At 33.9% G+C, this 12,035-nt stretch overlaps 1 protein-coding gene across 1 annotated transcript in view; it reads right to left on the bottom strand.

Annotated features, from left to right (window-relative positions):
- Positions 1-6,526: 6,526 nt before the first annotated feature.
- LOC140444934 (fatty acyl-CoA reductase wat-like) overlaps positions 6,527-12,035 on the bottom strand; it is a 97,058-nt gene continuing 91,549 nt past the window's right edge. The window contains exons 7-8 of the mRNA XM_072536640.1: positions 11,681-11,938; positions 6,527-6,857 (exon numbers count right to left, since the gene is read on the bottom strand). Of these exons, the coding sequence (XP_072392741.1) occupies positions 6,758-6,857; positions 11,681-11,938 (358 nt within the window). The 3' untranslated portion in view covers positions 6,527-6,757. The remainder of the gene's footprint in view (positions 6,858-11,680; positions 11,939-12,035) is intronic.

Here is a 12,035-nt window from a genome sequence, read left to right as displayed (position 1 = left end):
TGGGAGTTCGTCGATTAGGAAATCTACTGCGATATTCACTACTAGCAGCCCTACCATTCCCATTACAGAATCCATAAACAAATATTATGTCTGCATATTCTGTGGTCGAAAACTGATGTGGCATTTTGAACGAAAGTAACAAAAGCTCTACCAAAACTAACACAATGTACTTAACGTAGATATGACAGAAGAAATATGTATTCTTGTACACATAAATAACAATTGATAATGACAATAATGACAATGGGTATAAAATATCAAGAAACGTCAAACGGTCAACGCTAACCTTCATTTTAAACTTTTTTAGATTTATTTTTATTTAGTACAGTTGATGCAATGTATTATTATTTGACATAAAATTTTAATCATTTACAATCAACAAAAACTAACACATACAAGAGGTTTGACTTTTTAATCAATTTAATTTATTATTTATCGAAAATAATGCCCCAATACGATCTATGAGTAAAAATTTAAAATTGAAAAACAATTGATTCTATCGTAGAGATAATACACAGTGACAGTAAAGATGTTAATTTTCTACGTATTAGATTATGTTGCAGGAACTCATTTTAATTAAAATGTTTGAAATTTATAACATTTGTTTAAATTAATACCTTATAATTTGATACTTCATTATGGTTGTTCTATTTTTGTTAAGATTTGATCGTTCACTAAAAATTTAACAAAAGTGCGACAACATTGTCGCATATGTCGTTTTCATTGGCTATTTATATAGTTTGAAAATCACTTATTGCATTTTTAAAAAAATTTATACAGGGTGTAATATTTAATACGAATCTCTAAATTAATTTTTCCAAAGCCAGTCCTGGAATTTTTTAGTTTAGCTAATACCAGTCGAATGCTTGATAGTAGTGTACTGTATCATGCAAAAATTAAAAAAATCAAATGAGCCGTATAAACACTACAGTAAAATGAAATAAATGGTCAATTACACAAATCACCCTGTTAATTAATAAAGAAGAGGAGTTGACATTTTTTAGTGGCCACATGATATGCTCCCTGAGGGACTCTACATACGGTAGAAGTATGTAAAGTTCCTCATGACTCACCCTGTAGATCTACCGGGGTTTCACAGAACCTTTTTTGGAAAATCCATTTCTCTTTACCAGAGAATTTAAATCTCAAACGTGGTCTGTAATAGATAAGGAAGGTAATCTAAAGACCGATGCTGATGAAATATTGGAAACATGGCGAAACTACTGTGACGAGCTTTATAAAAATAACGAGGTACCAGCAGAAAATAAGCATTGGCCCTTTGAGTACCCTAGAGAATCTACTGTCTTACTCGCTGAAGTCAGCGATGCAGTTAAATCGCTAAAGAGAAGTAAATCCCCAGGCATTGATTCAATGCCAGGTGAAATACTTCAGTTACTAGGTAACAAAGGATTACATATCATCCATTCTACCTGCGTCGCTGTTTGGAATTCAGGAAAAGAGCCATCTGATTGGTGCACCTCAATTTATATCCCGCTACACAAAAAAAAATTACTACCAGATGTGAAAACTATTGTACACTGTCACTAATAACACATCTACATTACCAAATACCTCAGGAACAAGCGGGGTTTGTAAAGGGTTTAAGTACACGGGAAAAATTCCTGAACCTAAGACAACTCATTAAAAAGTCTAGAGAATTTCAAGTACCTACGTATATATGCTTCGTTGACTACCAAAAGGCATTTGATTGTGTAAGCTAGATAAATCCGTTGTCCATTTTAATAGAAATAAGCACACCAATGCACCTGGTGATACTTATTAAAAATCTCTGCCAGTCCAATGTAGCATCAGTACGACTAGATCAGAAGTTCTCAAACTAATTTAAAACCGAGAGAGGTGTTAGACAAGGATACGTATTGTCACCTGCCGTGTTTAACATTTATGGTGAACATGTCATGAGGGTGGCTTTAGATGGATGGGCTGGTGGAGTAACAGTGGCTGGTAGGAAAATCTCCAATTTAAGATTTGCTGATGACACTACACTTATAGCAGCAAATGAGCAAAAAATGTTCAATCTCCTGCGAAGAGATAATAAGTCACCTTACTAAAGTGTGAAAAGACAGATCTATCTCTCAAAATATCAAGATGCCACTGGTAAATGCCCTTATATTCTCAATATTTCTATACGGGGCAGAGACTTGGACTCTTTGCGGACGCGAGCGCCAAAAACTTGATGCCTTTGAGATGTGATGCTGGAAAAGAATGCTGCGCATGCTTTGGACAGCTCATAGGACAAACGTATCCATTCTAAAACAAGTCTAGATCAAAAAAGGCTGTCCACGATATGTCTGCAACGTATTCTGCAATTTTTCGGTCACGTGGTTCTCAGAGGTGACGATAGTTTGGAGAGATTAATTGTTTCTGGAAACGTCCCGGGGAGAAGATCAAGAGGACGATCACCAACTAGATCCTCCTCCTCTATCTTTTATCCTTCGTAAGGATGTGGTGACTTTATAGTATTTGACGAATGGTTACTATCCATTCTTCTCTCTCCTGGGCGCGGTGTGCTGCCTCAGACAGAGAGTAACCGGTAGCGCACTTTATTTGGTCTGACCATCGCAGCGGCGATCTTCCTCGAGTTCTTTTACCATCTACGTTGCCTTTATCCACCAACCTCTCCATGCCTTCCATTCATCTAGTAATGTGTCCAAAGTACCTCAATATATTTTGGTTGATGATTGTGGTAAGCCTAGTATTGATGTCGAGTTCTGTCAATATTGAGACATTTGTGCGATGTGCTGTCCAGGGTATGCGTATCATTCTACAATATACCCATATCTCAAAGGCCATTATACGTCGTGAGTCGGACTTTTTAATAGTCCAAGTTTCTGATGCATAGGTAGCGATAGGAAAGATAAGCGTCCGTACTAGGCGCAGTTTCGTGTTCCTGGTTATCTCCGTATCTTTCCAGATTTTAGTAAGTTTGACCGTTGCTCATCTGGCCATTGTAAGGCTTCGACGTATCTCTTCTTCGCATCCACCATTGTTTGTGATAACAGAACCTAAGTAATTGAAACGGCTTACCACTTCAAACCCCGCTACATTTTGTATTTCCTGGGCGTTATTTCTAATTCGATCGATTCGATCGACCTTGGTCTTCTGTACATTCTTTTTAAGTCCATATTCACGACTAATAGTATCTAGTCTGTTCATGATGTATTCAAGGTCTTTTGTTGATGATGCTAGTACTAAAGTGTCGTCAGCATAGCAAAGATTGCTGATTTTTCGGCCTCCGACTGATATTCCTCCTTGCTATCCGTCGAATACAATGCGCATGATGTATTCGCTGTATATATTGAATAACGTGGGAGAGATAATACATCCTACATCCAACTAGATGGTCCGACCAAATTAAGAAGCTCTCAGCTGCTAAGCTCTCAGAGCAGCTGAAGATCAATACCAATGGAGAAAAATTGTTAGGAATATTAAAAGAAATCACGATCCTCAGTAATGGAGAAACGACAAGAGAGAAAGATTCCTCCTTATTTATGGCTCTATCTCTTATTATTCCTCTGATCCCTTCACTCCATTCTAATGCTGGTCTTCCTCTCTTTTTATTCCATGGAACATAGTTTAAGGCCTGTTTTAGCTATCGTTCGCCTTCAATTTGCATTACATGCTTGTACCATAAAATTTGTTTGGATTCAGTTGTATTCACGGTATTGTAAATTCTTACTGTTCTTCTTCTTATTTTCTCATTTGCGATGTGATCAAGTCTGGATATCCGACACGCTCTTCTTCTCCTTCTTAAGGTGCTCTCTCCATTACTTAAGGTTGACTATAACTACAGCAAATTGCTCCCTATCTTGAGCTGTTCTTAGTAGCGAATATGCATCCATGCCTCTCCAGTCTCTTATATTTTTTAGCAAGGGGCATTTATTTCTTCTTGGACCTCTTTTTCGTTCCACTTTCCCTTTCATTAACAGTCATAGATAGTTGTATTTTTCTAATTTGTAAATATGTCCTAGATAACACATTTTTCTGGTTTTTACAATATTTAGGAGTTCTATCTGTCCCCATTCTTCTCAGCATCTCGTTGTTGGTCACGTGCTCTGTCCAAGAAATATCTTCAGCATCCTTCGAAAAACCCACACATTTCAAAGGCTTCTACACATTTCATACTTGTGATTCCGAGAATTCATGTTTCCACTTCGTATAGCAATATGGAATAAATGAATGTTTTTACAACTTTATTACAACAAGTTTATTAGGAATTTTTTCATTCTTTGAAAAGCGGACCTAGCACACTATATACGAGCACATACTTCAACTTCGTAGTCAAAATTGTTTGTTATCCAGCAACCAAGATTCTATCTACCGGTTCTATCTGTTTGTTGTAGATACACATTAACGTCGGCATTTGGTGCACGTGTAACGGCCATTACTTTTGTTTTATTTTTGTTTATTCAGTTAATTTTTATTCCTTCTTCAATATTTTAGAGGGCATTTTGAAAGACCTTTTCAGAATACATATTAAACAATAGTGGAGAAAGTACACAGCCCTGGCGAACTCCTCCTTTTATTGACATATCTGCTGTTATACGATTGTCTATTTTAATCGACGCCATTTGATCCCAATATACTTGTTTAATAAGGGCCATTGTGTTATGGTCTATACCATGTTGTGTTAGGGTTTCTATGAGTTCTGTGTGTTTCGTTCGTGGATCTCGGCATTTTTGTAATAATATCTGGAGGCCAAATAATGCCCCTCTCGAACTAAGCCCATACAAAATCCAAATTGATTGTCGCTCAGATTTCTTTCGCATTCTCTGCATATACGTTGATGTACAATTTTGAGTAAAATTTTCAGAAAATGGCTTATTAGACTAATTAATCTGAACTGTGAGCATCTATTTGCTTTATTTTTCTTGGGTATAGGTATAAATGACGATCTAAGCCAGTCTTCTGGAAAGATTCCAGTGGTATATATTTTGTTAAATAGTAGTGTTATGGAAGCTCTTTTTAGATAGTCGATTTCTACCACTTCGTTTTTATTTCTCTTTAATCTTAATTTGCCAACATTCAGATCCGAACGTCAAAATTGGTTCTAGAACCGACTTGTAGATTGTCATTTTTATCCGTAAACTAATTTTAGGAGACCAATGTAATGAGTATAGTATTTCTGGCATATTTCGGATAAAGAGTCTACATGAATCTAATATTATCGATATTTTCCATATTTTAGAAAAGTAAAGACAATAAAGATCACATATTTTAATTCTTGTTTGCACCTTTGCGCTGTTTCGCTGTTGATAGTATTTCCAACATTATAAATCGATCAGCTAAGTTTTGTCTCAGTACTTTCTATTATAAGCTAGAGTTCTCATAAGTATTCTATATTTTTTCTCAAACATTCAATATTCCTAGAGAGGTCCAAACAATGAGCAAACAAATCAATAAAGTAGAAAAAACATAAGTTTCAAAGGAAATGAAATTTCTATCTATCTATCTATAGCCCAAAATCTATTCATGTGTTTCAAAACTCTCCCATTTGTCTCCATTTGTCTCTGTCTTCTGTTTGTCTTTTTCTGTGCTCAATGTCATCTTTCCATCTCATTTGCGGTCGACCTCTTGACCTTTTTGCAGTATATGGTCTCCAGCGGCCAATTTCTTTATTCCATCTTCCATCCTCTCTTTCGTTATGCCCAGCCCATTTCCATTTTAATTTCAGTGCATGTTCGACAGCGTCTGTTGTTTCGGTTTTGCATCTTATCCACTCGTTCCTGTTTTTATTTCTCCACGATATTCCCAACATTTGTCTTTCCATAGCTCTTTGAGTTTTCTTTATTCTATCTGAGTTGCTCTTGGTATACGTCCACGTCTGGGCACCATATGTCAGAACAGGTAGGACCACAGCCCACCCCATTCTTATTCTTCTGGTTATTTCTTTAGTCTGGTGACTTTTGTCTGCTCTGATAGCTTGTCCTAAGTAAATATATTCTTGGACGTGTTCTATGTTTGTTCCACCTATGGTAATTACTGATCTGTCTTCTGTATTAGTCATTATTTTAGTTTTCTTTGGTCCTTTCTCAAGAGATGTTTTTTCTAGGTCTGACGTCAGTTGGTCAACATAGTTGTTCCATAGTTGTTGCTGGGGTACATCAGGGGTACATCATCGGCGAATCTTAGATGATTTAAATATTTCCCGTTTATACAAATCCCTTTATTGTCCCAGTCTATAGATTTAAAAATGTTTTCCAACGCCAGAGTAAATATTTTGGGTGAGATTGTATCCCTTTGTCTGACACCTCTACAAATTCTAATTAATGGAGTTTGCAAATCTCTGTCTAGCTGAATTCTCATAGTGGCGTTTTAATGAAATTTACTTATCTTTGTATATTATATAGTTTTATTCAAGTTTAGAAAATAGTGGCAATTCATTACCACTATAAAAAGCAAATAAAATGTGTTTTTTATTGTTTTTTTAAATCTAACCCTGCTGTTTTATGCTTGCCTATTTATATATACATCCGGCAGTATAAAAGTGAAATTTAAACAAAAGCTGTTTTAAAAAATACTTGTTTTATTTTATAATGTGATTATAAAACATTACAATATAAATATATAACAACATGTGCGTAGATAACATTAAAATAATAAGTTTTAAAAATGCTACACCGTAACATACATCTTATTAAAAAGTTCTATACAAAAATTATCATGTCAAGATTCTCCAATAAATACAAATATGTTATAAAAAATCACAATAAAAGTAATCTAAAGGTAAAGTTATAATTTAAAAACACAGGTTAAATAAAGCTGACCCAAAGGTCCAAAGCAGTCTTAATAGCAGAACACCCAGAACGACCTTTACAGTTTGGTGAATCCAGTATAATCTGTAAAAAAAATATTCTGTAATAAAATATATATAAAAAATAAATCAGAAAACATTCATAAAAAGTTCTTAAAAAATCATTCTGCTCCAAAAGCGGATGCACTAATCTTTCAGCTTTCTGAGCAGGAATTGTAGAAATACAATTTTTGTCTTTCTTGGTCATTACACTCATTCCTAGATTTAAAATCATTTTTAGAGAAATAGTAGATATAGAGATTATTATTTGTTTTGTTTGATTATATGTTCACGTTTTTGTTTTTTCACGAGGAAACTAAGTTTCTGTAGCCTGGCTGTATACCATGTATCACAAAAAATTTTTGTTAAAATCCTTTATAAAAGGTATATAAATTAAAAAACCCAAACGGGCTATGTCATGAAGACAAAACGTTTTCGGAATCCATATTCCATCATCAGTGGCCTAAAAAGTATATAACCACTTTAATTAAAAATATCATGAAGTTTAAATTTAGTTAAATAAAAATTGAATAAGTTTTTTTAATTTTAACTTATCTAATTTTTTAATATTGCTGGTTTCTGTCATATTTAGACACAGACATTAAGTTACACAGACTGCTTTGTTCGGACTTCCGTCCTAACATGTCAATTTTGTCATTCAAATCATTTGCTATTATCAAGTCCTCGTAGACACTTCGTCTCAGGACCAGCAACTTCATATGGAGTCGTACGTTGCCATGTTATCATATCCACTGGTAACTTTAACATCCTAATATATAAGACTAAATAATGTAAACTAAATTGTAACATATAATTTTTAACGGGTTTTTACCCAGATATTTAGTGGCTCAAAACATGTACACCTAGTTAGTATTAACCACATTTTGTATTAACCTTGGTCAAAATTTTAACTTCATGTTCTTTTTAATTAAAGTGGTTATATACTTTTTAGGACACTGATGATGGAATATGAATTCCGAAAACGTTTTGTCTTCATGACATAGCCCGTTTGGGTTTTTAAATTTATATACCTTTTATAAAGGATTTTAACAAAAAAATTTTCGCTTTTGTTCGTTTTAAACGTGACTAGGGGAAAATATAATTTTAATCTCTATTAAGTAGAAACATAATGTTAGAATCTCGCCTTAATGTTGTAATACTAACTAAGTTTTTTCCGTATCTGTAATTGTTTACTAGACCAGGGCGGATCTGTGATTCCTGCGGCTCTGTTTGCTCTATTCAGTTGATCTTCCACTTCAGTTACGAGCATTCCGTAGCTAGATAATGTGATGCCTAGATATTTAAACTCCATTACTTTACACCTTAGTAAATTTGCTGTTGTCACCATGCATGTTGTCTTTTTTGGGGAAATTAAAATGTTAAATTTTCTGGCTGTTATATTAAATTGGTGCAGCATACGTTGTAAATCATCTTCACTTTGAGAGAGTAGTATTGCGTTGTCTGCATATCAGGTTATTTTGTTATTTTTGTCCCATTTGGTATCATTTTTTAGCTCTTACTTTTTTTATTATTTCATCCATAATTGGGTTGAACAATAGAGGACTCAGGGAATCTCCCTGTCTTATCCCATTGCCAGAGGATCGATTAGTTTTTCTTCCACTTTTACTTTTATTGTGTTGTTTTGGTAGATATTTTCGATCGTTTTGTATTATTCCTAGAGGTATCTCTCTTGCATACAGTAAGTGGATAACGTCTTTTAATTTGACCTGGTCAAATGCCTTTGTAATGTTCACGAATCATATATATGCCGGTTTGTTGTATTCTAATGATTTCTATTGCACTTGCCTCATTATAAATATAGCGTCGTTGCATGATCTTCCCGACCTAAAACCTTGTTGTTCTTCTGCTAGTGTTATAATTTCATTCAATTTATTTGTTATCACTGTGGTTGTTAATTTTAGTGTTGTGTTTAATAAATTAATTCCTCTGTAATTTTCCTCCATATTTGGTCCTCCATCCTTAACCTTTAACTACGGGCTACGGTGTACACAGTACACCATGGGTGTTAAGTTGGTTGCCGTTTCTTCAAACTATTTTCTGCGTTTACGGAGCTCGACTCGACGTAACCTATCAGTATAGTATCAACCATTGTCTGTGACAGTCGATACGTGATTTTTGATCGAATAGTTGAGTTGTGATAAAAAATATCAAAGTGAGTTCCCGAACGGTGCCTTCAGTACACCATGCACATAGTTATGTAAGTAAATTTAACGAATGTTAAACTTTAAATTACCTGCAAACGAGTTATTTTCTGTGTAGTAAATGTTACATTGTACTTTTTATACAAAAATGTGAACTGGAAACTTAGGAGAAATATTTTTTATAGGGATCGAGTGCGTGTTAGAAACCCTAAAAGACTCACACAAGATGAGCTTAGAGCTATGGCTGAAACATTGTTCGAAGAAGAACCTGAGGAAGAAGTTAGGGGAGAAGAGGATGCTAGTTCGTCAGAAGAAGAGGAAGAAATTACGGAAGACAACGATTATAACACTGAGTCGGAGATATAACTAAATGATAAAGAGTCTTCTGATTCAGATAACGAGAGCGATGGTGAGAGTTTAGAAAGCGATGAAGATTAGTATTTTATAGCGAAAGATAAACAAACAAAGTGGTATAAATATTCAGTGGTGAGCAAATGTAGCAAAACTTCCAGCAAAAATATTGTAAAAATACTTCCTGGGCCAAAGCTGAGTGCTAGAGATATTACCAATGAGAGAAGTGCTTTCGAAAAAATTAATTAGTGACGACATTATTGAAAATATAGTTGAGTGTACAAACTTGAAAATTGCAAATATGCGAATAAAGTATAACCGGCCGAGACGGGCTAAAGTCACAACAAAAACAGAAATTATGGCATTTATCGGACTACTACTTCTTGCAGGAACTAAAAAGCAAAACCATACACATTTTCTTGAATTGTGGACTAAAGACGGAACCGGCTCAGAAATATTTAGAGCGTGCATGAGTGCTGATCGATTTTTATTTTTCCTTGCTGCTCTAAGATTTGATGACAAAAATAGTAAAGGGGTACGCAAGGAAACTGATAAGCTTGCTGCTATTCGAGTTACACTGGAGCGTTTTGTAGAGAACTGCAACAAAAACTACTGTTTAGGAGAAGAAGTAACAATTGACGAAATGTTAATACCTTTCAGAGGTAGATGCAGTTTTATTCAATATATCCCGTCCAAGCCTGCAAAGTATGGGTTAAAAGTATTTGTATTGTGTGATGCCCAGACATTTTATGTTACAAATTTAGAGGTGTATTGTGGTAATCAGCCACAAGGACCTTACAACAAATCAAATAAACTTGCTGATATTGTACATCGTTTACTTCAAGACTGGAAAGAGAAAAACCGGAACTTGACATGTGATAATTGGTACACAAGTTACTCATTGGCCAATGATCTTTTAAAAGATAAAGTAACAATGGTTGGCACACTAAAGAAAAATAAACGGGAGCTGCCGTTGGAGTTCCTACCACATAAAGAAAGAGAAGTTGGATCTTCCCTTTTCGGATTTCAAAAAGAGGTAACTATAGTGTCATATGTCCCTGCGAAAAATAAAGCTGTGCCCTTAGATTTAAAACTATTCCTGAAGAAATATAAAGCTACTGTAGTGAAACAAGAAGAAGAAGAACCACTAGCAAAAATACGAGGAAGGTGCTATTGCTGCGGAAGGCGTAAAAATAGAGTGACAACCATTTCGTATCAGACATGCAGGAGAATGGTTTGCAAAGAACATTCCACCATTATTTGTCCTGAGTGTATTAACTCAAATAACCAGGAAGAAGAGGAAAGTGAATAAAGACTCGTATGTATTTATTTTTCTACCTAGTTAAAAATTTAAAAAATTACTGTTTTCGTTTTTTCTCACTAGTTTACCATTTTGAATTATTTTTTAGTTTTATTTTTTATTATATAATAACTAATTATTGATTAAACACAAGTTGTGTAATTTAATATAGTTCTAATTATTAAAGAAATTTTGTTTCTGTAGCTATTTGTAACTGGTGTATAGAGTACACCGCGCCCGTATTTGAGATTAATGGTTGGGTGCCCGTAGTTAAAAGTTAAGGAGTTCGTTCGGTATTCTGTCGTCTCCTGGTGATTTTATATTTTTTAATTTTCTTAATTCTTCCTTTAACACTTCCTAATCAATATTCATTTCTTCGTTTTATTATTATTATTACGATTTTGCTCCACTGAATTTTGCTGAAATGTTAAAGTTATGAGCAAAGGAAGTAGAAAAAAAATCGATTTTTTTAGTAATTTTTTAATATTTACATTTTTTATTAATGTTTCCAACCTACTTGAGATGGAGGATGGCTTAACCATTTCGGCAAAAATCCGAATGCCACCTCTCACATCCAAATTTAGTCTATTTTTTACAGAACCGCCCTGGTCTATACTGTTGTTTCTTGTGATTTCTTTACTGTTTCCTCGGTTTAGATTTACTAAATGTAGAAAACTATATTTTCCTACATTTGAATAGAAAATAATAGAAACAGTATGTTTAAATGACGTTAAAAAGACGCTCAAATTATAATATATAAGGGAGTAAAGATAGAATTGTATAAAATATATTTAGCAAGACTCTTTACATGAATGAAATAAAAATATAAAATTAAAAAGAATATACCATGAAAAAATCTGCTTTTCTAATAACTTTTTAGGTGTTTATATATGGTCAAGAACATATATATCCGTAATGCCGACCAAAATAATGTAAACAACATACATAACATCCAATGTAATAAAATATCTAGGAAGATGAAGCTCTTTCATCATTATTTATTTCAGATTATAAATTTAATCATTTGGGGAAAAATTATAATTGACTTTAACCTACCTCCTCCATTTAGCAATGGCTTCAGGAAGAGTGTCCCAGGAATCGTTTAACAAAAATGTCCTTATTCCTATAATACAATATTGGAAATAACTGTTCCAATTGAGCAATTTTAAATCACTGAAAAATATTTCATTATCTTTTTTACTCATCTTTTTACAAACTCTTTGAACATTTTCTGAGTGGAATGTCCAATTTTGTGTTGAAAAATAAGATAGTACACTGGAGAATTTGTGGATTTTTCTGTAGGCTTTTAGCATTCTGAAACAAAAATACAGTATATATAACAAAATAAACTATATTAAGGGAGTGGGATACAAAAAAATCATTGGAAAATGTAAATTAAAAGACTAAGTGT

Source organism: Diabrotica undecimpunctata, chromosome 7, assembly GCF_040954645.1.
Source record: "Diabrotica undecimpunctata isolate CICGRU chromosome 7, icDiaUnde3, whole genome shotgun sequence".
NCBI lineage: Eukaryota > Metazoa > Arthropoda > Insecta > Coleoptera > Chrysomelidae > Diabrotica > Diabrotica undecimpunctata.
The sequence above is the reverse complement of the archived record's forward strand: the minus strand, read 5'-3'. Positions and strand labels throughout refer to the sequence as shown.